The 26928-nt window shown below is 40.7% G+C and overlaps 2 protein-coding genes and 1 long non-coding RNA gene across 4 annotated transcripts; 2 read left to right on the top strand and 1 right to left on the bottom strand.

Moving 5' to 3' along the window:
• Positions 1 to 10010: 10010 nt before the first annotated feature.
• Positions 10011 to 12926, top strand: LOC144712485 (SGNH hydrolase-type esterase superfamily protein). Its single transcript, XM_078586785.1, has 5 exons — positions 10011 to 10393; positions 11160 to 11311; positions 11376 to 11615; positions 12209 to 12464; positions 12543 to 12926. The coding sequence occupies exons 1-5, from the start codon at positions 10045 to 10047 to the stop codon at positions 12764 to 12766; spliced, it is 1221 nt and encodes a 406-aa protein (XP_078442911.1). The 5' UTR covers positions 10011 to 10044; the 3' UTR covers positions 12767 to 12926.
• A 3733-nt stretch (positions 12927 to 16659) lies between these two features.
• Positions 16660 to 18865, bottom strand: LOC144712137 (uncharacterized). Of its 2 annotated transcripts, none has more exons than XR_013583740.1 (2): positions 17661 to 18865; positions 16660 to 16875 (listed from the first exon to the last, which is right to left on the bottom strand). It is a non-coding gene; the product is annotated as an uncharacterized LOC144712137 (long non-coding RNA). The 2 variants fall into 2 exon arrangements; XR_013583739.1 differs by having other exon boundaries at positions 16660 to 16843.
• Positions 18866 to 19682: 817 nt separating this feature from the next.
• LOC144712136 (uncharacterized) lies at positions 19683 to 21982 on the top strand. The gene is made up of 3 exons (XM_078586325.1): positions 19683 to 19903; positions 21105 to 21169; positions 21732 to 21982. Exons 1-3 carry the CDS (start codon positions 19759 to 19761, stop codon positions 21819 to 21821), a joined length of 300 nt encoding a protein of 99 aa, XP_078442451.1. The 5' UTR covers positions 19683 to 19758; the 3' UTR covers positions 21822 to 21982.
• Positions 21983 to 26928: the final 4946 nt, after the last annotated feature.

The raw sequence follows: 26928 nt of genomic DNA, 5'->3' as shown, positions 1-26928 counted from the left end.
ACGCGGATCGGGCGACGTGGAACGCTCTCAGCCGTTCAAAAGGTATATATCTCTCACGTTTAACAGCTATGGAGTGCTTTGTTTTTAGCACGCAGGACAGGGGGCCACACATGACCCAAACATGGAGAAAACAAGAAGCACGTCTGGCGAATTAGAAAGTGCCATTTTACCTGGTTGGCGTCTGCAAGGAGCAAAGATAAAATCTAATCTAAGGGCTGAGATTTATTGAGATTAAAATGGCGACATCTTGAGATCCAACCTCCCAATTGCACCCAAATTTAGACGATATGTTTGTCTTCATAAAACAGATGGTTGGTTTATAAAACAGAGGTCAGGAGCAAGGGGAAAAACACCGAGGAAGCTCTTCCCAACTTGTTTTGGTCAGGAAGGACACGGGAGCATCTTCTGAAGTCGACATTTCTTGATTCAAGGATTGAAACTATAAGTTTCTTCTTTAACATTTTAACAATTTCTTACACGTTTTCAAAACGCTAAGGCACGGGCAAAGTATAAATGCCCCAGGAGGTGGTTTAAATGGTGAATTTTGGTTCTGATTCAAGATCTTAGTGTAATTCTTCATTTCTAAACTGTTTTTCATCTCATCTGATATCTCACATCTATAGATCAAATTGGAGTTCAACCTGAAACTCACTTTGCCCAATTTTTTCTACTTTCTCTCTCTAGGTTGTCTCACCTACTTTCTCTCTCTATATTTGGAAATTGATTGTTGAAAACTTCAACTCCATGTCTACTCTACCTAAATCTAAAGTTTCACTAAAAAATTCATCCATCTTGAAGCCCAATTTTAAATTCAATTGTTTTGCTTAAATACAATTTTAAATCAAATTTTAACTCTCAATTAGATACATAAAAAGACTTTGATATATTACATTTCATTGAAGCATGTGGTTTAGATTTTACTGAACCATTGGTCAGAAAATTCATCTCTGCAATGCTCTGAAAAAAACTTTTACTACCAATATAAAGAATATAAATACATTTTAGTAATTACAAAACCAAATTAATCATGAGGAAAAGCTCACTAAGTAAATATTTAGTTTATTCAAAAAAATTAATTCAGAAGAATACAGTGAAAGTTTCTTGAGAATGTGTCTCCCTGTGGTTCAACCCCTTTCTCATCCTATTCTTTCCAAATTTTGATAAAGCGAAAAATTACAAATTTATTGCATGTCTAATTCTAATGACACTATTAATCGAATTTGATTAACCAATTTTAGGCTTATCACTCACCCTCTTCCTCTACCCACTTCTCTCTCTTTCACTCTTCCTCTATTAATCTCTCTTTCTCTCTTTCCCTCTCTTTCCTCCCACCTTCCTCTCTCTCTCCTTCTATCTCCCTCTCCCTCTCACTTTGTCCCCCTTCCTTTGTCTTTTTTCCCTCTTGTTCTCTTCCCATCTCCCTCTGTCAACCTCTCTCTTTCAATCAAACACTCTTTCCCTCTCTCTGTCACACAATTTCTGTCCCTCTCTAAAAATATTTTTTCTTTCCCTGTAACTCTGTTTGTATCTCTAATTATAACTCCTACCATCTTACTCCCTCCCCCTCTCCAACTCTTTCCCTTTCCTTTCACTCTCTCCCACTCTCTAACGTCATCTTTTTTGCTCTACCTCTCTAATTCTATCCCTTTCCCTCACTCTCACCTCTTTTCTTGTTATCTCTTGTTCCTTCACTCTCTTCTCCTCTACAACTATATCTCATTCCATGCCACTCTCTACCTTTATCCACACACACACACACACACACACACACACACACATATATATATATATCCATTTTACTCTCTCCCTCTCCCACTCTGATCAGAACCCAAGTTCTTAGCACCCTAACAGTCCCTCATTTTATATTCATTTGTATCCACCTTGAGAAACATAATTACCTTAAAAGGGAGACCAAGTTTAATGAAATCCACTGAAATGTAAATATTATGTTTTTCAATATAGATGTAATATTTATCAAACATTATTCGTAGTATGAAAAATCATCTCAAGATTTATTTTATTTATTAAATTTAGTTCCATGTGAAATTGCATTTTAAGGTTTTAATATTACCTTTTTGGGTACTTAATTTTTTTTCAAAACCATGATATTGAAGTTTTTAACTTTGTTTTTGACATTGACTAATCAACATGACCAACCTGGCCTAATAGGTCCTTGACTAGATTGAGGTTAGAAGGAACAATAGGTCTAGGTTTAGGGATCTGCTAAAAACAGACGAAGACTAGACCACAACCTTCCCTGGGCGTATTTGTCTCTTGTATCTAGTCTCTCTCTCTCTCTCTCATGTTTCTCATTTCTCTCTTTCTCGTTTGTAGTTTGTCTCTGTTGTTATTCATATCTTCTAATTTTTCTCTCTCTCGCATTACTCATTTTATTATCTCTCTGGTCGAGATTCCACCACTGATGTCTCGATGCCACCGCACTGACAATCGTGCCCCAAATGACTCACATATCTGTTCCTGTAGGAATGAAGCCATTGGAGTTGCGAGTGTCCGCACAATCCCCCCCTCTCTTCCCACTTTATTAATCTCCCTCTATGGATTTATAAGATCCCAATCTCTTGTTGTTTTAGATGGAAAAATTGCTTTGAAGAAAGGTTTCATTTCAGAAATTTGACCCATGGGTTTTCTCTTCAGTTGTTGCCGCTGCAGCAGCTGTTGAGGGGATGCCCTCTCTATCTATGTCACCTACTCTCTCTATAGTGTTCTCCTTCTCTCTCAATCTCATACACACACACACTATCAAGCATTCTTCATCTCTCTCTTAGTTGCACTGTTTTCTCTCTCGTGTTCTCTCTTTGGCGGTCTCTCCATCTCTCTTTCACACACGCTCTCTCTCTATATTATGCACTCGCTCTCTTTCCATCTCTATCACACACACACTCTCACAAACGTGTTCTCTTTCTCTCGCTCTGTCTCTCAAACACATTCTCTCTCTCACTCTCTCTTTTCAAATGTGTTATCTCTCTATCTGATGCCGGACATCGTCAGGGACGTCGTCCGGTCGGGTGTCGCGATGATGCTCGGGTACCTAGATGCTGTTGGACTTTGTCAGTGACGTCATCTGACAGATAATGCCCTCCAGGGTATGAAATTGTGTGATGCAAAGATCCCTAGGTGGAGGTACGTGCAGGCACCGACTTGTGGGGATAAGCCGAGTTTTGAGCTTCGGGGTGGGCGACCGGTGACAGTGACGGTGACCTTTTGACCCTCTTCAAAGCGACAATGGTGACTATGTTATCGAATGGAATAATTTTGTTGGCGCTCGCACGTAACGAATGGGTTTCCCCATACCCGGGAATTTTCTCAAGTTGTAGTTTTCAATATATTTCTAACCCGAGCGTAGTGGAGCACGGTCAACAATATACTGAAGACGGTAATATAACTAACGAGCAAGGGGAATGACGTACATCGTCGGCAGTGTTGTTCGTCGTTGGCGTCTTCGTCAGTGCAAGAACTGATATGGGCGGGTGCGGCGCGGACATGCCAGAGATGGGCATGGGTTGGCTCGACAGGCAGCGATGGTGCGGCGATGGAGCGTGATGTCAGAGAGCGGAGGCGAAGATGAGAGGTAGAGACGATGGGCTGCAAAGTGGCTTGAGTAGTCGGCCGAGTCCAGCAGGCAACCCTGAGGGGGGAATCAGCATGATCGGAGTCTAGCAGTAGATGCGAGCGATGGCAGCGTCATGAGGAGGGGATGTCATAGAGCAACGATAGATCGCGAGATCATGTGCGACTGGGATTGAGCAGCTAGCGATTCGCACGGCTAGAACTCATCGCCGGATGAGAGACGAGGCGAGGTACTGGAGTGTAACGACAACGACATAGGGAGATGAAACCGTAGACAGGTAGAAGAGTAGGGCCGAACAAGTGCACAGCAATTCAACGGCACAAACACGACAGCATCACGGGTAGGCCAACCTTCTATGAACGCAGCAAACACTAAAAGCGATGGAACTTCAATGCATGGAACACACAGTCAACAAAACGTGCTGGTGTGATAAAAGCCACCAGAGACAGGATAGCATTCTGAATCACTTCGGTAGCAACGCGGATCAGCTTTCGACGGAAGCGGTAAGCCCATGGACAGAACCGCGGCTTTCCAAGGCAAAACACGGCTAATTTTGATGCCCACCGTGATGTGGCCGCCCTATTGACCAGTCCATGCATGTAGCAAAACCATCGTTCAGCTTCGGTTGACCATCGGCCATTCACGGATCGAGGGGCGCTTGGATCTTTCGGGACATGACGTGGTAGTGTCCTTGGAGATTGGTGGTGCAACCTAACAGCGTTGAGGGGGGGGTACATGGTGATCGACAGTGCAAGCCCTGGCGGTAACTCATTCTCCAGCGGCAATTGTTAGCGGGGCTTCTTTCTTATTCCCTTCTCCTACTTCCTTCTTCTCCTTCTTCCTCTTCCTCTTCCTCTACCTCTCCTTCCTCGTCTTCCTCTTCCTCTCCTTCTTCATGGTGAGACCTGGACGAGAAATAACTTCCACAATACAAATTCTAGATATGAGATTAATGGGTGCCCATCATGGTCTTTTATAGGGCCATGGTGGGCCTTACAAGAAGGTCCATTAGCCCCTTAAGAAGGGTCCAACCTGGAGGGTCCATTAACACAAGGACCCTCCTTAGAACAACGATAAAAAGGAACGATTCAAACACTAGATAGCCGACAATGATGAAGATAAAAAAGATAAAGGTGATGATGAAGACGAAATGACAAAGATGATGATGAAGATGAAACGAAATCAAAACGCGAGATAGATAACGACGTGCTTTTCACCCAGGTTGTTTGAACCTGGGTGCATTCGCTTGCGCCTTGGTGTGTCGGTCGGGTAGGACAAGAGCCGGTAGGGGTCGACGGTGATGATGATGATGGCTTCGAAGATGTGGCGGCAATCTCGGGCAGCTGCTCTCCATCACTATCTCCTGCTCTCTCTCTATCAAATTCTCTTTATCACTCTCTCTCTAATGCACTCTCTATGTCAGTCACACTCCCTCTGGATCGCCCCTCTTTCTCTCCCTATCAAATCTTTCTCTTTCTCTGGCTAATCTATCGCAGGTCACACACACCCCCCTTCACTAAGCTAGTCAGCGGTCAAGTCAAGGAAAATTTAATAGCCATCTGAATTGTCAGCAACAAACGCTCAAAGTCACAAGTAACAACGATCTCTCTCTCATTTCTTGTCTCTCTCATTGCTCATCTCTCTCTCTTGTGTCTTCTCTCTCTCGTTGCTCATCTCCCTCTTCTCTCTCTCATCTCTGGTCATGTTTCTCTCATATCTCCCTCTTCCTCTTTGCCCTTGTTTTTCTCATATCAATCTCTCCCTCTCTCACTTCTCATATCTCTCTCCTCTTTCTCTCTCTCTTGGTCTCTCTGTCTCTGGTGGAGATGCCACCGCTGAATTGACAATGCCGCATCCACGACCACAAACACTTCCCCCACTGCCAATGCCCACGAAAATCAATGCTGGACCCCAATGTCATTTGATGAAGGGCAAATTGTGTATTTAATTTTAATATAATTGTAGTTTTAATTTTTATAAATCAAAGAAATTTGTTAAAATATAGAAAATTCACTCAACTGTATAGTAGGAGCAAGGTCCTCTCGGTAGGAACTGGCCTTTAGATGTGAATTTAATAATTGAGTTATAGTTAAGGAGGAGTAATGATAGGAATAAAGATAGTGAATATAGAGGAAGATAAGTAAATAGTAGTTACGGTATAGTATCTAATGGATTAGAGAATTTAAGATAATTTTCAATAATAATGAATAATAATTGATAAGAGAGAGAACTAGAGTAAGCGAGATAATATAAGATGTTAGTTATATTTTTTACAGATATTAAAGATAATAAGAAAGTAGGATATTGAGATGAATTAATGATTCTTCAGTTAAGGATCATCATATTAATATAATTAGGGAAGAAGTAGCAAAGGTTAATAAGATAGATGGAATAATGAAATACTATTAATATTAATAATGAAATACTATTGATAAGGAATCTTAAGATTTTAGTTAGATAAGGAATAAGGGTTTTAAGGTTATAAGATGTAAGAAGTTAGTTAATAGAAATATTTAATTTAAGAAAAGGTAAAAATAGTATCTAAGATAGTAAAGCCAACTATAGGAATTAATTTTTGTTTTATTTAGAAAAAGCTTAACTAGAAGGGATAATAAGAAGAGGAGAGAGAAATTGGAGTGTGTGTGTGTGTGTGTGTGTATATATATGGGTGTTTTAGAGTTTAAGGAGAAGATGTGTTAGCTAATTCAAAGGAGAATTGAAGGATTAATTTGATCGTAGGGAGAAAGAAAGAAAAGACAAAGAGGTTGAGAATACTAAGAGTAGATGAATATTAAGGTGTTTTTATGATTTTTATACTTATATTAAGGTAGATAGTAATATAGTCTATAGAGGAAATATTTTTTTTTTTTTTTAATAGAGGAAAATCACAAGAAATTTGGGTGTTTTTGTCGACACCTTGCAGGTGTTCGACAGAATGCCTCAACGAGGCTGCAAGACAGAAGTGAGTTTAATGTGTATTTTCAATATTTTTATATAAGGTAAAACCAGTAGGAACTTAGATAAATTGATTGATATCTTTGAATGCACACTAGGTGCTCCATGAAATGCCTCAATGAAAAAATTATGATATTAAATCTGGACCAAATAGAATTGGATAAGTTATTAAACTAATTTGAATCTAATCTACAATGTTGTTCTACTGAAATGCAACCAAATTGATCTCAAAAAATTACCAAATCCAGCATGAATCTAGGAACGGGGGTGGGGATGTCGATCACCGCCCCCAAACTTTGATGTTTTCTCTGACAAGATCTTCTGACATATTCATACATGACAGAATCCTCTCACAGATTCTTCTTCTTGCGGGATCTCTGCTCCAACTTGTCTGAGCTGCATATCTTCTATTTTGTAGTATCACGATCTTCTTGAGCCACACAAATATCTCCTAACAACTTCTACAGGCCCCAGAATCTGAAGGATATCTCTGCTCAGGCCTTTCAGGCTGCTTATCCGTTGTTTTAGCTTGTGAGAATTGTTTTTCTCAATGTTTTGACTTGTCATTTCATGGGTACAGTCATTATGGACGACCCTGCACTTGGTGCGGCGTATATAAGGCGCCATGTAGCCCTAAATGAGTATTATTGAAGTCTATTGTTTTGTTGAAAATGTCGTTTCTCTCCTCTGATTGTTCTCTTTGCTAGAGAGTGTTATAGTGTTTGTGGCGCTTTAGTGTTTGTGGATTCAAGCACAACCCCTTGTGGACTCAAGGGTTGGAGAAGCTAGTTCTGTGGATTCAGGACTTGGCTCCTTCAAGTAGAGTAAGGCTTGTGGATTCAAGTCATGTTCCTACACTTTTCGTGTACTAAGGCTGCATCATCTTCCTTGCTGGCATGGAGAACTCACTTCCTCGCTCTTCCTTGAAACCTTCTTGAGTTGTCTGCACAACCACAGAGCTGTCAGGACAGGACTGAGTGTTCCAAACTCTGAAAGGGATCTTCGCCGTCATAGTTCCTTCCTACGACGGGAGATGGGATTTTAGCCCAAAAAATCTCCCTTTAAGGATCAGACCTGATCTAACGACTCTCCAATGGGCATTAGATCACTCTCTGATCCCCTCGTTGCCGATCTTTGCCAGCTGGCCGAGGAGGACAATGGCTGGGGGTGGAGAAGGACACGACTACCCTTGGACGTTTGATCTCCCTTTGGATGGGTTTAACAGCTACAATTAAATCTCAACCGTGGACCCATTCTTATGATGTACCCTTTTCTTCTCGTTAGCGGCCCATCAGCTGCCCCATCAGCCAACTTGTGCTTTGATTCTCTCTATACTTGGGCCCACTATCCGCGTCATCAGCCACAACCAATCAGAAGGCTGGAAAAAAAATTAAAACAATCAAATGTTACAAACATATCTCATCATACGATCTTCTGTAAAGAGATAAGACCGTGATCACTTAGTTGCTTCTTGGTCGTCTACTTAAGATGTATGTCTACTTAAGATGGCCCGGCATGACACGGGCTTTGGGCCGGGTCGGCTTGAAGCCCGGCTAGAAATTCATCTTTTATTTCTTAAGATCGCAGCTCATTCAGCTGCAATCACTTTGTTGTTTCTTGACCCTGGCTGATGCGGAGCTGAAACTTAAGAGGGTTCATCGATCCTAGATCAGAGAAATTGAAAATAAACATTACCATATGTTTATTCTAATATTCACTTTGAAAAGACTTAACATCTCTCGTGTGCTTGCACAAACCTCTCAATGGGCTCTATGTAGGCCTTTTGTGGGCCTCTGTGTGCCAACATTCATAGGCTCCTTCTGCCTTGGTGATCGCCAGCTGTTGGCCGGCTTGAGTGTTGTGCGCTCGCTGGTATGCAGATGGTTTGAGTGCCACTGGCTCCATCCTTTAGCTAGCCAGCAAAAGGCATTTTTTGTTGTTCATCTTTTCTTCTTTTTATTTGATGCACTTTATGCTTAATGCTATTAGAAATAATAATTCCATTTTTTTTCTAAATGAGATAAAAATGGCCTTCAAGTACTAAAAAGAATTTTGGTGAGAAAAATGGTGAAGTTTAAGCTTTTCAAGAATTAATCCATGGAATGGGGATATGTAATAAAATAAATACAAGATTAATAGAATTATGCATATAATGATTCTAAGATGTGTATATTTTTAATACTAAAAATCACTTTGTCACCATGCCACACACAATCCCACGTTCATATACATGTAGGGAAAATGTCAGAGTTGCAATCGCCACTAATATCCTTCCGCCCCCTCGAGCCCCCTTCTTCTTCGCCTCTATGGATCTATAAGATCCCAAACTTGAGATAGTTTTAGGTGGTGAAATATCTTTTGAAAAAGTTGCTTTGTTCAAGAATTTCTCCCCCCCCCAATCTCTCTATTGCCGCCGCCGTTGTCACTGAGGGATACCACCCTCATTGCTACTGAAGCTTATCTCCCATCGTTGAGCCTCTTCTCCTCCCCCTTTTCCTCTCATTCTCTTGATTAATTCTCCATCTTCCCCATTCCTTCTCCTCCTCCATCTTCTGTTCAATCGATTCTCATCTCTCTCCATCTTTCCTTTTCTCCCTCACTCTCTCCACCAACCCTATTCTATTATCTTTATCTCACACACCACCACTCATCTCTTCACATTGGACAATCTTGGACAACCCAATCATCAGTCATCTTCCCATTCATTCTCCATCACCAGGTGGTCAACAGAGTCAACACGATCAGTGATCAGCACTATCAATGGTCAACGGTCGACACAATCAACACAGTAAACATTAAAGATGGTCAACGTATTCAAGATTGTCAATAGTCAACATTTTCAAGGATCAATGGTCAACCTAGTCAAGGATCAATCTGGCTCTGCCACCAGTCAACTCAGATCGGTCAACGGACAAATTGACCTTCCGTTAACTGAGTACTCAACCAGATTAACGGTTTCCTTGACTCGGTCAATGGTCTGCATTAAAGTGCTGACGATGGTTGTCCAGCCATAAGGTGCACTCGTGCCCCCCCCCCCATAAGTCGCTTTATTTCTTTCAGTACTTCCTCGTGTGTTTACTTGTGCCGTTGGACTAGACAGGATAGTTGAGTGCCCAACTTATCCTCGCTGAGACCTACTGATCATTGAATCTAGGGTCAAATATACACCACGGCACTGGCAGACAGTCCTTTCCACCTCGACTGAAGAAAAGGACTATTCCCTTATTAACATCCCTGGATTTACATAATCTAAGGCGTTTTGGTCCACCTTCGGTCGTCATTAGTCATTATTCAGATATCTGCATCACTCTCTCTCCTCTCAGGTAACTTTGAGCGGTGCGCGATTCGGATTTCCGCTCCAGAACCGCCCCGCTCGCCGCGCAAGAATTCGGGGACAGTACGAATTTGCATGCGAACGCTCACATATTCTTTATATTCTCCCGCCATCGTTCTTCCCTTCTCTCACTCTCTCTCTGTTCGACGATCAAATTTTGCATGAAATGACAACATATCAACTGTTACTCTCTCTCTACGTTCTGTTAGTCCTCTTCTTCTCTTCCTCTCTTCCTGCGTTGGAAGAGCGCTCGCTCGCCGGAGGCGTCGTAGAGGCCGACTTAGCTCCTATTTCGCCTTATCCAGCAGCACAATCGCCGCTTGCACCTTATCCAGCGGCGCAATCGCCACTTGCACCCGCGCTCTTCGTTCTGGGAGATTCAACCGTCGACTGCGGCACCAACAACTTCCTTGCTACGCTTGCCCGCGCTGATCGCCTCCCCTACGGTCGCGATTTCGACACTCACAACCCCACTGGAAGGTTCAGCAATGGCCGAGTCATCGTCGACTACCTCGGTAACGCGAATCTCTGCCGTTTCTTTGACTGAAACAACGGAGTTATCCATAATCAGGCGGTTCTCGGTTCGTTTTCCGGTGGATTTGGTGTTTATTCCGAAGTTTGCGGTTCTTCTTCCGCGGTTGGATGCTGCTTCTTGAAATTATTTTTTTCTGATCTGTGTTTGAACCGAGCTTACCATATTAAATGCTCTACCGGTTCATGATGTGGAGGAGTGGAATATCGAGAATTAGGCGTTCGTCGATTTTTTTCCGACAGATTTGATGTTTCCTGCACAAATTTGAGCACCTTCTTTTGCGGTCGGATGGGGTTCTTGATTTATCTCTTCGGATGGTTCCCAAGTTTTCATGCAGTAGCCTTCGAATATCTTGAAGATCTTTTCTCTGATCTTTAGAACCAAGGTCATGAATATTTAATGCTCCGTGCCAAAGTATCTTGAAGTTCTTTATTTCTTAAATGACTTTGGACTAACGTTAGGAAGATTTTCATGCTTAGTTTTAGAGCACCTCTGCCGCTTCATGAACTGGAATAACGGAATTTTCGAGAAATAGGCGCTCCTCGATTTGTTTACCTCAGAACTTTGCGGTTTTTCTTTCGCCATAGGATGATTTCTTACGCTTCGTACCAAGAATACGAAAGTTTACCCTTAATTCAAGATTTGCTCCGCAACACAAGAGCCATCAATCCTTGAGAGTAGATCATATTTCTACATCATCTTATTATCATATATTTTACAATTATTTCACTCTTTTACCTTCTGAGAAGCTCTTCGAATGGACCTTCCGTTCGTTCCTTCGTTCTTGGGACAAAGCGGAAGGATCGAGGACATGATCCATGGCGTCAACTTCGCCTCCGCAGCGGCGGGAATCCTCTATACCAGTGGCGACGATCTTGTGAGGAACTCGCTACTTTTTCAACGAATATATCCACTCTTTCATTCCCATTAGAATAAAGTTTATCTTCTCTTGAACCTTATTGCAGGGCCAGCATGTGTCATTTACTCTGCAAGCACAGCAAGCCGTGGATACATTTCAGAAGCTTACGCTAAGTTTGGGACAAGACGTCACCTCAGATCTGATATCCAAATCAATCGTCTACATTTCCATTGGTAGCAACGATTTCATACACTACTACCTGCAAAATCAGTCGAGTGTGCAGTCATTGTATCTGCCATGGGAATTCAACCAAGTCTTGGCCAGCTTCTTGAAACTGGAGTTGGAGGTACCTGCAAACTGCTCCTCTTCTCCCATCATCATCATCATCATCATCATCACCACCACCACCACCACCACCACCACCATTGGCATCGTCGTCGTCAAAATTAATGGCGACGATTTCATCCTACCACCTGCAAAATCCGCCGATACGGCCGTCCTTATTTCTTCCATGTGAATTCAATAAGTTCTTGGCCAACACAGTGAAATTGGAAGTGGAGGTACCTGGCCCTCCATTCTTGGGAATGATACCCACTTCTATAAATTCGCAACTTCTTCATCATTATCCATCATCGTCCATTATCACCATCATCGTCATCGTCAGTGTTTGTTTCCTTCGTCATAATTAATGGCGGTCCCAAAAGAACCAAATTAAAAAAAAAAAGATTTTGTGGAAGCAGAAGTTCTTATAAAAGAAGAAATGATGACGATGATGATGATGATGATGAGAGACGTTGATTCATTTACAACAGTAACATGGGTGGAACTGGACGGTCCAAAACTGATAGCATGAATACACATACGTGTTACATGAATTAACTTAACTTCCATAATCATCTCCCACTGTTTCTTATATTTCTGCGTTTTCTTCTTCCTTAGAACCTGTACAGTGCTGGAGTGCGCAGGGTTATCGTGATGGGGCTGGCCCCAATCGGATGCGCACCGCACTATCTATGGCAGCAGAGGAGCGAGCGAGTTGGATGCGTGGAGGAAGTGAACAATATCGTGGTGGGCTTCAATATGGTGCTGAAATTCATGGTTTACGAGCTAAACCAGAAGCTCCCAAACGCCAACTTTGTCTTCTGCGACGCCTTCGAAGGCTCCATGGAAATCCTCGCGAATCGCTCTCACTATGGTTAGTGAAAAAGAAAACTTGCGATGTAATTTTCATAAACTTCTAAGAATTGACTTTTACTCTAACCTGTTTTTTCAGGGTTCACAACGACTACTGAGGCGTGCTGCGGACTGGGCAGGTATGGGGGACTGATTATGTGCCTTGTGCCGGAGATGGCGTGCAGGAATGCGTCGAGCCATGTCTGGTGGGACGAGTTTCACCCCACAGACGCGGTTAACGCCATCCTGGCTGACAATATATGGTCCGGGGAGCACGTTCAGATGTGCCATCCAATGAACCTGCAAGAAATAATCACGAAGTGAACTATGTGCTGCCTAGCTGCAAGAAAGGATCATGATATGACCCGACCATTTCTCATATGATGTGATTGGAAATGATTGACCTTGATTGCTCATCTGTGAGATGTGAGCATGATTTTGGAGGATCTCATCCATCGACCCATTTGAGTGTCCAAATGGGGAAGTTCATTACATTTGTTGGCTGTTTTTTAGCATTTATGGGGTAATAAAAACTCATTTGTTGTCCAATATTCGAAGAGGCAGATCCACATTATCATCCGTTTTTGTCATAAACTACCATTGAATGTTGACATCCTTGTGCTTTACTCGCTATATCTATTTTTCAATAATATTGTAATCTCTTCGATGCATGTAAACACTCTAAGTTCATGGTTTAAGTATTCGGAAGTTCAAAGATATAAGAGACGATTAGAAATTCAAATTTATTTTGATAGCTTCTTGTAGACCTTCAAAGCCACTAGAATATTTTGATGGTTTCTTTTGTGCGCCTTTTCTCTTCAGCAAGAGTTTTAACATCAATTTTATTTAGATGTCAAAGAAATGTATGTGCATGGGAAGTATTCGACCCTTCAATGCATTACAATCCCTTGGAGTGGCACGGCATCACATGAATGATAAATCTGCAATAGGGAAGGAAGGTATTGGCTTTGGTACTGGTGTTTCCAAATCTCAAACATAATCCGAACATATCAGCTCGTTTGGGGTTAATTTTTGGAAATAAATCATGTCTGCCTCATGAAGGTATTAACCACTGCACTGTTGCTCAGCTCGACACAATGTACTGAATGGAGAGAACCAATTCGAATTTATTTTAAATTGTACAGGATCGATTTTTAGAAGAGAAAGGGAGAAAACCAATTCTAGAAAACCAACCAAAAAAACTATAGACCAAAAGAACCATTCAAAACTCCCTAGTAACAGGAATCATGCCTGCCTTATTCCTTCCATTTTGTGACCACACTGAGAGTGCCATTGCATTCCAGAAAACTCCACTTTTGCAGACACCGCACCAATAGATGATCATGTTGCTCCACCAAATTTTACGCAATCCACAAGCTACTTCCATTACTGCGGGCTTCACCACTAACACTTGGACAACTTCCGTCTCAATCAGTACAAGTATCATCATTGGCACTACCATCATCACCAACTATTCCATCATTGTGAATTATGATGAGGACATTATATAGTAATTACTATTTAAAGGATCCTCAAAATATGTTCTTTAAACATGTGTCCTAAATGCTCCCATTGAAAGGATCGTCAAAATGGAGATCAAAATATTCTGGTAGAACAACATCAAAATATCTAGATATTATGAGTATAAATGATCTTGCAGACATTAATGTGGAGACACTAGGGGTGGATTGTGGGCAATCTTTAAGGAAAGTGTGATGAATTAATCCACCTGTATCTTTGAATGATATTGTGCCTCTTAATTTTGTGAATGATCATTAGACCTCAGAAACCAATTACACATTGCTAATGGATAGTAAAAATTAACTATTGAGTGTCTAACCATGTGATTGGAATAAGTATTAGATTGAATGTAGCCATATGTCCAAGAATGTGTTTGTGTGGTCAAGATGGGATCATTTGGCCTAGGTCTAGGGGGAGACTGAATCAAGGAGGCTATAATGAACTCTAGTTAAATTCCAAGCCAAAGTAGTGAAAATATTACATGTGTTCTTATTTGGTTTCTTTTGCATAGTAATACTAAATCAAATATTTAGTTAGGGTTTGATGATCAACCAGACCTTAATTCATTCAAAAAGTATTCTGCAGATGAGGGATTATACGTACATGGTGATTCATGATGACAAAGGTTCTAAAAGAGAGTTGGCCTACTCTTTTATATCTTCTAGGTCACGAGATATAGCTTCACACCCTACAGGCTATAAACCACAACCTATCAATTAGGTTAAATAAATGATTGGCTAATTGATATCTGATGATACAATTAATTTGAAAGGTCATCCATTAAATGTTATTAGATCATTAGATTTATTACATCGACTAATACATGATCCAAGGGAGTTACATGCACAATAGACACTGGTGAAAATACTCCAACATTAGAGCGTGCTGTTGTTTGGGCAGGTTTGAGGTGCTGAACATGTGCCTAGTGAAAAAGATGGTATGCATGAATGCATCGAGCCCCTATCTGGTGGGATGAAATCCACCCAATTAACAAAATCCTCTCCAAGCATGCAAGTTTTGAACTGCTCCCAACCCCTTTCTCAATGAGATAGGCTTTTTGGGGCAGAAATTTAAACCACACATTGCTCAAAACTATCTGAGAGGAGATAAATATAGGTAAGATAAAGATGATCAGAGAGAGAGAGAGAGAAAGCGAGGAGAGAGAGACACGAAATGAGATAGAGAAATAATAGAGTGATAAACAGGGCGATAGAGAGATGAGAAATGACAAAGGAAGATAGAGAGGTGAAAAATTAGAGGGAGCAATTGAGAGAAAGGGAAAAGAACTGTACTGGGATCCCACAATCCCTCCACCCAAGGGTCTGCATGGGGTGCAGGGAGGATATTGTTAATTGGATGATCCCATCTTGTCCACTCAATCATCTTTATTGAATTCTTGATGCATCTGACCTAAGACAGTTTGGAATTCCATGAATAGGAACTCGTAACTCAAAGTCATAGTACAACCTTCCATCCAAAATACATCTTTGTTGGCTCAATTCTAAGGACCTCTTACACATCTCTGACTTGCATAAACCTAATCAAACTTTTGGTATAATATTCTTCATGGATGCATACATATCAATTCAATAAAATATTTCTATTAAATAGCACCCACTATTTATCCTTATTATCGCCAAACTAATGGCTATGGGATCGACCATACTCACAATATGATTTAGACTAAAATTTTTATTAGATTAATATATTTTGATGTCCTTCTCGACTATCCTTAAAATATGACTATTTGGAACACACGCTTAAGGACTGGCTATCTCCTTTTATGGTCTCATCATAATTCACTAAGTTCGATAATCTATTCATGAACTTCATCATAAGCATGACACATTCATTAATAATAAATATATAGTATTAATAGACATTAAATGAGATTTGGAATGTATGGTTGGATTGCTGCCACATATATTTCCACCACCCTCCAAGTACCATGATTATCATACAAAGTTTGGATTAACTCACCCATATGTTGGTTATAAAATTCCATGTTTTCTCAATTTTACCAGCTTTTATTGAATCGTAAGGAACTCTTTGTGATAATACTAGTTAAATATGTTGTGATTACATTTCATTTTCAAATACATACATATATATTTCTACAAGTATGAAATTATACTGATGTATCAAGATATGCTGATATTTTTTTGATGCTTGATATGCTCCCCACTTGTTTAAATAATATTATTTATGGAGCAGATTATTGATGCCATTACAGCTTGCTTATTATGATCCTATAGTGATAGATGAAAGAAAAGTAACAGATCCAATCCATTGGCAAAAGAAAAAATGTTTTGCATTTTTTTTAATGTATTTACACATTAATGTGTTTTTATGCATCAATTATTTGGATCTTATACTAATGGTTTAATAATGAAACCCTATCAGTGCATGGGAAACATCTTATTTTTCATCAGCTTTGTTCTCCATTAAATGAACATCAACACTGGAAATATATTGTTCAGATTTAGATGTCCAAACTTAAATTTCCATTATCCCTTTCATCATCACATTGTTAGCATTTCATTTTAATAAGTATTCAGTATGAAAAACTTAAGTGATTCAGATTCTTATTGACCCCTCGATCATAAGATTTATCAAAGAGAATCGATGATCTCGATGATGATTGTCAAATTTTGATTAATTGAGTCTTTGATTGACAACCTGACTGGAATCAATGATGCAAAATAATATGTGCTTGTTGATCAGACATAGTGTTTGGGGGAAAACAGTTTTCATTTCTGAGTCAAGAGGGGGAAATGTGAAGCGATGAAACTCCATCTGGAATGGCAGAATCTTCAAATGGTAAGCCATTTTTCTAATTCTTCATTCTTCTCGTCGCAGAACTTTACTTACGTGCAATATCTACAATCTCGAACAATTATCAGATTGAATATCTGTAGATTGTGCAATGCCAAAAAATGATTAAAAAAAACTGATAAAACGGCTTCACTTTTAGTCCTATAGAACTAATTCTTTATCTGTGTTATAGTGTTAGTTCTGTGTATAATAATACTATATAATAGTGTATACTATCGTATTATTTATGCCTATAGTGCAGGGATGTGGACGAGATGATTTTTTCATCCCGGGACGAAAAAATCAACCTGCCCAAGGGTTTGAACAAATTTTAGGACAAAAAATATTCTCAGGAACCACCTGACGGGACGGTTTTTGTCCCGTGGGACAAAAAACCGTCCGTCTGGAGGTCTTGGACGAATCTGGACAAAAAACCACCAGATTCACATCTGACGGTTGATGTAACACGATGACCGGATTTGACACCTCGTGTCACGTCCGAATGGCAGACTCTAAATGCAATGAAATGATGAGAGTTATCATATATGATTTGAGAAAATTTTAACGAGAAATATGTTGATCGTCAATGACTAGAGACGCAAATCAATTGGACGACACGACGGGTTTAGTCGTGATCAAGCTCCCAATGATCCACACAACCAGATCGAAGGGACCGACGTGGTGGGGGACGCTCTTCGTCCAATAATGTCTACACAGTTGACGATTACGAACTGATCAAGTACTGTCAAAGAAAATTAACTAACACAGTGATCGGTGGCTAACCAAAATTCACATTCAAATTCTCTCTAGGCAGAGGAACAGTAGTAAGATCAGCACTGAAGAAAGTAATTAATACTGTAAAATAAAAGGGAAGCAAACGAACCTGAGGTTTGGCACAAGATAAGCTTTTAGCCAATCTCGACAATCCAGTGGCAGGTCCAATGTAATGCAGGTATTGGCCCGTCCGATTTGTGGATGCAATCTGGTAGTGCAAGACTAGAGTCAACAGTCCACGAAAAGGGTAGGGGGACTACCAGTGACAATGTGCACTCTTCAGCTGGTTGGTTCGTCGGATTTGATTGGAGTTCCACAATTCCAAAGTGAACGGATGTTTGACTGTTGAACAGCTCAGCGGCCGTAGGGCGAAGCAAATCACAATGAAAATAGCACAGTCATCCAGGTGGAGGAAATCCCAAAACACATTCGGTGAGTAATTTGTTTACCCTGAAAGAGAAATCACGCTGTTTCCTTTGACCAGCCCGTTGATCTTCGACGAGGTTAGACCGTCGGCGTCCAAGAAAAGTCCGTCGAATCCCGCTGAAAAGGTCCACGATTCAACAATGATGACCACGGTGGCTGAGATTGAGAATAGTGGGCGTGGTAGCAATTCTATCGACAACTTCGTCGGACAATTAAGATGGCGGATAACCATCCAGGATATCAATATTAAGTTACCGAGGTACAGAGTGACGCTAGCGGATCATTCATCAACAGAGCTGATGACAATGAGGAGGTCGCGACAGAGTGCCGGAGATGACGGAAGATTACCGTCGATGAAACACCGCCGGCGTTGGAAGACGATTAGATAAACAGATACTCCGATGCTTTCTGAAGATGGAGCAATAACTTCCACCGGAAGCGATGACAAATAAAAACAACGGCAATATCAAAATCAGAAGCCGCAGATCAGACGATCGCCGCCAGTTTCTATCACACAGATTCCCCAATTGGAAGTATTTGTCTCCTCTCAGCAAAGAAGACACGAATTTCTCAGCAGAATCGAAGTAATCAGTGGCCACGATCGGAGGGTTGAGCAACAAAGGCTTTCGATGATTTTTCACGGCTGAAGTACTGCCAATCTTTGGAGAGCGATGAGTGGGACCTCTCTGAAATGGAACATCACGATAATTTGTCTACGCAATCTTCTTCTTCTTGAACGCAATCGGCTCTTTTTCCTCTTCTATGACGAATTTATGCTTCTTCTTTCTTGATGAACTTGGATTCTTCGTTTCTCAAAGAACAAACGATGAACAAGAAGAGAAAAAAAAGGTAACTTCCACTAAACTTGAACGAGATCTGGATTCGACACAAATTGACTCGCCTCCACGTCCACTCCTCCCTCTTCATTATATAGGGGAGGTGGCAGTTATGGAGGCCCAACTGGGCCCCCTTTTAAGGAGAAGGTCCATTGGGCTTTCCCCTTAAAAGGGATCTTTAGGGGGAGAAGAAGCCCAGCATGGATTTCATCCCCTAAAGATGACACTTAAACATAATTAAAATAAAACACGTACGAGGGGAGGCCTTTACTCTCGCAGGAGGGGCCTCCCGTTAATCCAAAGACGACAAAAGAAAGAAAGAACGTAAAGATACACGACGTGAAGCAATAAGACGATGGCTCTTTTCTAGCTTGGTCGTGGAACTATTGATTCTTCACATCGGCTCGGGCTTCCCGACTTAGCTGGCGACAGATCGGGGTGTGATCGACTGGATGGTCCTCCATCAATGGTTGAGATGTAGCCACGTGGACTCACTATGACAATTTGCATCAAAGTACCTGTATTTTTACGCACATGTAAACTGAGGCCGCTCAGAAATAATTGTACATATTCCCTTTGGATTCTCTCTCCTCCGTATTTCCTAAAAAACTTAGAAATATATATATTAATATATTAAATATATAAAATGGGTTTTTTTGTCTGGAGGGGACGGTTCTTACCGGGACGGAACGAAAATTCGTCTCGGGAGAACTGGACGGGACGGTTTTCATACCGGCGGACGAAAAATTCGCCCCAGCCTTCGTCCTGCACTGAATCCAGACGTCAGACGGGACGGAATTCGTCCCGTCCCGTCCATCGTCCACGTCCGGGACGATCCGGAACTATATTAAATTAACTCTGGTTTCTCTTCCTCGCTCTCTGAGTCTCTGCTTCGCAGGCACCGAACGGGCTCGCCGCCATACTGAGCTGATCGAGCTAGCAGAGATGCCGCTGGGCTTGTTGACGGGGCTGGCGAGGGCGATGAGGAGGAAGAGAACATCGTCTTTGAGTATTCTCTCTTCGAAACGGGCTCCCCGGGACTACTACAAGGGCAAGAACTGCAAGCCCACCGGTTTTCACACACGCAAAGGTCAGTTTCCTACCTCACCCCGCCAATGATCACGCGGTGGATCTTTGCCTTCATTCGCTTTTGTTCTTCACCTAGGCCCTATTGTCTTGCTTCCTTTTTTTTCACAATTTCGTCACGAATTTCGCATTTCTTCCGTTGCTATCATTTTTTGTCTGTTCGCCGGATTATCAGCTACGAGATTAATGCTTCAATTTCAATCCTTTTAACCGTTACCCTCATGACATTATCCCATTAGGTAAGGCCTAATGAGGGCTTGAAAGTGTAGTTTTTTTGCTATCTTTGGCTTGCTTTTGATTGTCATCATATGGTTTGATACCTAGAAAATGAGCCCCGAAGCGCCGAGTGGCATGTCTGATGAATAGAGTTCTTGCTCGTATTTATATATCATTAGGCCTAATGAGTTCCTACTCGAATATGAATGTTTCCTCGAATTATCAAGTAAACTCATCCTCTCTCTCTCCTTTTTAAATGAACGTTAAAGAATGCAAAAGAGAGATGCAAAGGATTCCAAAGGATGTTATGAGCCTCTGGGGGATTTTTATAGGAACCAAGTGTTGGAATTTTCATGAACATTTTCTTATTCTCCTCCTTCGAAGCAATCGGATACTGTATCATGATCTTTAATTTTTATATTACTAGTTAAATCTCCGCTTCTACCCGATTCCTTGAGGAAATAATGTTAACTGTAAATTTTTGTTCTTGAGAATTATATATTACCGAATATTTTGCCTTAGAATTTACCTCAGTTCTGATACAATTCTCATTGTATTTTTATCATTTTGGTCATTTCCTTTTAGATTAGTTTTCTCTTTACATATATGAAGAATCAAACGATGTTGCATTATTTCCTTCTCCCCCCCTCTCTATGGCCGTGACCCTTCGTTCAACATAATATCTTCCGAGTAAACTAGATGATGCCTCCAGTCCTCTCATCCTGGTGATCATTCTACTACCAACATCGTCTATTTCCTCTTCATTTCTCTCTATCTCCCTCTTCATGTCCGTTTGATATATTAAAGGCAAGATAAAAATCAGTGAGGATGTTCGGGTGTTTGATTCATCCCCATAGGTTGTATCAACCTCGTATGGGATAATCAATCTTGCCTACATCCAAGGATAATGATTTGAAAAGCCGTGAGTTTATGGTATCCGGATTTGAAACTGGTTGCATCAATTTTGTTCAATGGTATTTTTTTTCCAGGTGGATATGTCATTGTGGATGAGAAATTGCCGCGTTATATTGTCCCAGATTTGACCAACTTCAAGGTAAGGCTCCATGTTTCCTCTAGATCACAATGATGAACAATATCCTGTTTTATGTGGTTGGTACATGGATGAATAGTTAGACATGGGTATGTGGAACCCCAAGTGGGCAAAACTTTGACCGTCCAAACCCATGGGCCGGTAGTAGGTTGAATTTGGGGCGGAAATTTGAACCTCCCACCACAAAAATTGCCCCAATTTCAGTGCAGTATTGATGAACTTATTGATTTGAACTCCCTGCCTCAAAGGACATGTCTTACTCGTTGGCCACCCACCTACAATAGACTTTTGACATTGTGTTATTATGCACATGATACAAATTCTATCTGGGTAAAAAAATTCCGTCCCCTCCCCATATTCTGCATGGTGGGCAGAGCATAATGCTCGCTGGGCTGCAGAATGGGTGGTTCAAATATTTGGGCCAAACCTTCTGAGACTGCCCAACCGCCCTAAACCGCCCACAGAACATGTACAGGACCATATCTAGATAAATTATGATATTTACAGAGAGAGTGAGGACTCTAGAGAGAGAATACTTACATTACTTCTTGTGTCTTCCTTACAGCTAAAACCCTATGTGGCTCAATGTGCCTGGAGTCCTGCTGGATCCGGGTCAGGACAGGGAGAGAAGGTGGCAGCTGATTCCACCAATTGAAAGGAGCTCAGATGCAAATACCCCTCAATCTTACTTTCTGCATGGTGTTAGGGTGTAGTGACTATATTTTTGCTGCTGATCTCTTGGTTTCTCTCATGCATTTCTGCTTTCTGATCGGTTCTGTTCGGTAATAATAGAAACTATTCCATGGTTTACTTTTAGATTCTTCTATAGTGATCAGGTGAAGCTGCTGATGGCGCACGCCATCGAGAACCGCCGAAGACGTCATTCGAATCGCCGTCTCTATCGTCGACAGCCTGGTGTAGCATGCTCCTTTATCGCATTTTGATTTCCATCATCTTCGTTAGTCGTATTTTGTGTTTCTTGCACTCGTCAATGTGTTTTCGTCCCGACGCATCCGTCGTCTGCCCGTATGTCCTCGTCGTCATGCGGGGGGGGGGGGTCCTTAATCATTTTGGACTCCCCTCCCCTCTTCCCCTTTTCTCCTTTTTTTATGCTTTGATTTTCCCCTTTAATCTTGTAATGATGGCCCATTATATAAGGGCCCCCTTGATGGACCTTCCTTAGGGCCCTTTGTGTTGACCTTACTTAGGGCTTATTTGACCTCGCTTTATAAGGGAAGAGAGGGCGCCCTAAGGAAGACAAACCAGGAAATTTTCACGTTGAGTATGTTGTATTGTGTTTTCTTGGTCTCACCTTGAGAGAATCAGAGAAGAAGGGAAGAGAGCAAGGTGAAGGTGGAGAACAGGAAAAACCCACGCCCAAGGAAGATGGAGAGCCCTACCGCCCTCCTACCTCCCTGACCATCCAATCGGTCTAACGATGCCAAAGGAACCGTCTCTTGCCGCACAAAACACCAAATTCTCGCCGCTGACTGCCATCTCACAGAGGTGGCTGTGTGGATCCCGTGTTTTGCCCGACGAGGGAAGAGCCTTCTCACCAAGGCCGCGAGCGTTGACCACTGGTGAATTTGTGGTGCGCTGCGACTGGTATGAGTATTGTCGCGGGATCCAATTTTTACCGGTGACCGCGGTTGCCTTCTGGGGCCATTGACAGACCTCCCATTGCGGCTCCCATGCAGCTCGTGCTTAAGCTTACATACACAGATTTAAACCTACCAATCAACCACATCCATACATCACATGAGCCAATATAGATGTGCACAAATGAAAGTCACATGAATACACAATAAGTGAAAAATAAATTATCCATCGGTTCAGAGTATAAACACACATGTTGACTTCTTCTCCCAAAAATTGTAACAGTATGCTCTTGCTCCTGGGCATGCCTCTCACCGTGGACATAACAGTTGGGTTCTTCCTCTCCCCTGCTCCATTCTGCTGAGGTGTTAGGGAACATTATCCAACGTTATTATTCTCAGGAATATGAAGAACATTATCCAAGATTACAAACACTAGTAATTTTTAAGATGTATGCTTCCTCTCCTACATATAGTGACTTTAGATTCATCTCCAAGTCTATTCGTCCCACATGAATTTGTTCAATACTCTAGAATAAAATAGGATTGTTTACCAGTCATATGGTTGTTATCTTTGGTGTCAAGAAAAAAATAGATTATTTTCTTACGCTCCATCACACATTCCGTGGAGCAGTACGTCACTATATTCTATGGTGAAAGTCATCATCAACATCATTGGCTCCCTTTTCTTCCATCTTGGCCATGTTCAGCGTCTCTTCATTCTTCTGATTATGACATTCAGATGCAAAATGATCAAATTTTTTACAACTATAACATGATGTTCACTGAATTGATTTGTATAAATCCCTGAATTTTATGTTACAGTTTTATATGTGGTCCTTTGAGCCGAGACACCATAGACATCTTACAAATTGATGGTTATTTTTGTAGTATGAATTATCAGTCCTAAATCACTTGATTCAAATAAGTTTTAGCTCAGATATACCAAGTTGAACATGAAAATATACCAAGTTGTATATGCGGAGATTGACTCAAAGAAAAAGATGCAATAAATCTATGGCCAGGGTTGCAGAGATTTTGAAAAAAATATTATATGGTTATCTCCATGATACATTAGTTCTAATTGGAATGACAAATTAGGGTTTGACAGTAAACTAGACCCTAAGTCATTTCGAATTTTTACAAAAACAAAACATTATACATATATGGTAAGCAATTATCGTAAAGGTTCCATAAGAGAGTTCATTTACTACTATATATCTTCCATAGCACAAGCTGTAGCTTGGTACCCCGCAATCTGAATACATTACCAATCGATTTGATTTAATTGATCCTTGACTTATTAGTTTATATGCTGATATAGTTGATTAATTAGTTTGGCCAATAAATGTTAGTAGGGTCACAAACATAAAATCTATGGATGTTGGTGGATATAATGTTTTTAAAAGTACCTGAATGAGTAAAAATATTGGCAGAACCCATTTTAGGTGCCCTTTGCACCCGGATCGGGGCGGCCCCTTTTCTTCTTACCTCACTCCCTCCACTAGAGAGACTTAATGGTGAGAAGATCTACTAGATCTTCAGTAAGAGTTAGAGAAGAATATGAGGACATCCATCATCCCATGAATTCTGTGGATGCCAAACATATGAAGGTTTGAACAAGTCGAGGAACAAGTCGAGGGTGGAGTTAGTACCACACAAGGTGATATGATTATATATGTGTACGAATAAATTATGAATTGGTTTTCCATGTTTTGCAGCACAAAAATAATGCTCTAAGTAGCTTGTAATTTCTTTTAGTATTTACTTTGAAAACTATTCTTTTTTATTTTCTTTATTTTTCGTTAAATAAATGGCTATTTTTACAATATGACAGATAAACACAACACAAAATAAAAATTAAGGCTTTACTCTATGGGATGAACCATATCAAAAACATAATAGAGATATATAAAATCTTAAGATAAAGACGAGAAAATTCAAAAAGAAGAAAAATGGGAAAGTCGATGGCTTCAGGGCTGCACATGTGACATTGTTATGAGGGGAAGTCTTTGTCATGTGGAGTGCAAGAATGGGGGAGACAGAGTGGGGAGCCTGCACCTCCAGTAACTTTCCCTTTTTCATGGTGAGTGTTGGATCAGGGAAAGTTGATAGCCCACAGAGAGAAAATATTTCAGTATATAAAACTTAATAAATATAATCATTCTTTGATCCAGTTTGTCCCCAAGACCAAAACCAGTTTGGTTGACTAGCCTGCCCTAAAATGGCAGGCCTGCAATCTGTCTGGACATTGGTCCAGAATGGTGAATCCTACACATGTTTATCTTTTTATGCATCTATGTCTCTATCTCCCTATTTGTTTGTATATGTATCTATCTATCAACCAACCAATCAACCAATCAACCAATCAATAACTAGATACGTCTCTTCATCAATAGATCAACCAATGTATCTCTACCTCATCACTAAATAATTCACGAAAATAATTTATCATGGTTTTGGTGAGGACCTATTTATCCAGCTTAATCATTTGAAAATATAACTTTTGAAGACAAACTTGAAGTCAACATATTTTTAGGAGTTTTCCCCTAAACCCTAGAAAAGCCACAAATGTTTTTATTATAAAGATGTTCCAAATTTTAAACAACATCTGCCAAAATTTGTAAATGTGCACCTGATTCTCAAACTCAGATATGTAGCTCTGATCATATCAGTCTAGGATGGGAGTCCATCTCCAACATTTTTAATGTTTTTTTTTTAAATTTAATGTAATTTATTTTCATGTGGCTCGAGTGTCAAGCAATCATGTTTGATCACAGTATCAAAGATGTTGTATGAAAAATATGTGTTTTTTTGGAGGATTGTTGGTAATCTAAATAAGCGTGCAGTACACTCCATACACGATGTGCCCCCGTGCATGCTACACAACTATTTTGTCCTGAAAAATGCACTGGTGAATAAGACTGATTTGGATTTTTTCTGGGTTTCTCAGAGCAAATGCACATCGGTTAAAGTTTTTGGTTGTCCTGATCTTCCCCGAAGCCCTTGCCATCTACGGTCTTATCATCATTGCCATCCTCTCCTTTGTGGGGCAGTCTCATGCTAGGTAGAGTGCATCTCTTTGTCTGCCTATTTTTGACGCAGCCTTAGTGCAGGAACAGTGTAGGAACAGGACTTGAATCCACAACCCTTGTTCTACTCGAAGGAGACAAGTCCTGAATTCGCAGAACTAGTTTCTCCAACCCTTGAGTCCACAAGGGGTTGTGCTTAAATCCAAAAATACTAAAGCACTCTCTAGCAAAATGAACACTCAGAGGGGAGAAACAAGAGTTTCAACAAAAAAATAGATTTCAATAGTCCTCATTCAGGGGTACATGGGGGCCTTATATAGGCTACAACAAGTTCAGGGGAGTCCATAATGATTGTACCCATGAAAGGACAACTCAAAACATTGAGAAAAACAACTCTGACTAGCTAAAAAAGAGGATAAGCAGCCTGATAGGCCTGAGCAGAGATATCCTGAAGATGATGGGGCATGTAGAAGCTGTCAGGAGATATTTGTGTGGCGAAAGAAGATCCTGATGGCACAAAACAGAAGATATGCAGCTTTGACAAGTTAGAGCAGAAATCCTGGCAGAAGAAGAATCTGTCAAAGGATTATGTCATATATAGATCTGTCAGAGGATTCTGGAAGATATGAATCTGTCAATCAATCTTGTCAGAGAAAATCTGTGAAAGGATCTTGTCAGAGGCTTTTGAGGGACTCTAGGTACTTTTCTGCAGATCTTGTCAATTCTAGAAGAATCTTCTTCTTGGGCTACAAATTGCTAACGGGATTTAGAAAATGGGCTTCTGAGCTACATCAATTTTGCTCTATATATGTTCGATCCATGCTATGAGATTTTTGTTCATCGCATATTTTGTTCGTTATTTGTATATTTCACTTGCTGAGTAGACTTGATTGTCATCAAATCAGTATTGTGTTATTCATCATGTTTTTTATTATTGACCTAACTCTATTTGGTAGATATCATCAACCCATCTTCAAGATCACGCAAAGTTAGCATATTTATCATTTAGAAATTAAGCATCAAATTCTTGCTTGGAACGAGGAGAGAGCAAGGAATTATAGAGTAAGAATCATCATTTGAATTCCTCGAATGTTGATGCACATAATTTGACGTGAATGTTAATGCCCATTTTGGA

Source organism: Wolffia australiana, chromosome 14 (genome assembly GCF_029677425.1).
Source record: "Wolffia australiana isolate 7733 chromosome 14, ASM2967742v1".
Classification (NCBI taxonomy): domain Eukaryota; kingdom Viridiplantae; phylum Streptophyta; class Magnoliopsida; order Alismatales; family Araceae; genus Wolffia; species Wolffia australiana.
This window is presented reverse-complemented; position numbering and strand designations above follow the sequence as displayed.

Coding starts and splice junctions, on each gene's coding strand:
- LOC144712485 (XM_078586785.1), top strand. CDS start 10,045: ATGACAACATATCAACTGTTACTCTCTCTCTACGTTCTGTTAGTCCTC. Junction 10,394..11,159: donor AGTCATCGTCGACTACCTCG/GTAACGCGAATC, acceptor CCTTCTGAGAAG/CTCTTCGAATGGACCTTCCG. Junction 11,616..12,208: donor TCTTGAAACTGGAGTTGGAG/GTACCTGCAAAC, acceptor CTTCTTCCTTAG/AACCTGTACAGTGCTGGAGT.
- LOC144712136 (XM_078586325.1), top strand. CDS start 19,759: ATGCCGCTGGGCTTGTTGACGGGGCTGGCGAGGGCGATGAGGAGGAAG. Junction 19,904..21,104: donor CGGTTTTCACACACGCAAAG/GTCAGTTTCCTA, acceptor TTTTTTTTCCAG/GTGGATATGTCATTGTGGAT. Junction 21,170..21,731: donor CAGATTTGACCAACTTCAAG/GTAAGGCTCCAT, acceptor TCTTCCTTACAG/CTAAAACCCTATGTGGCTCA.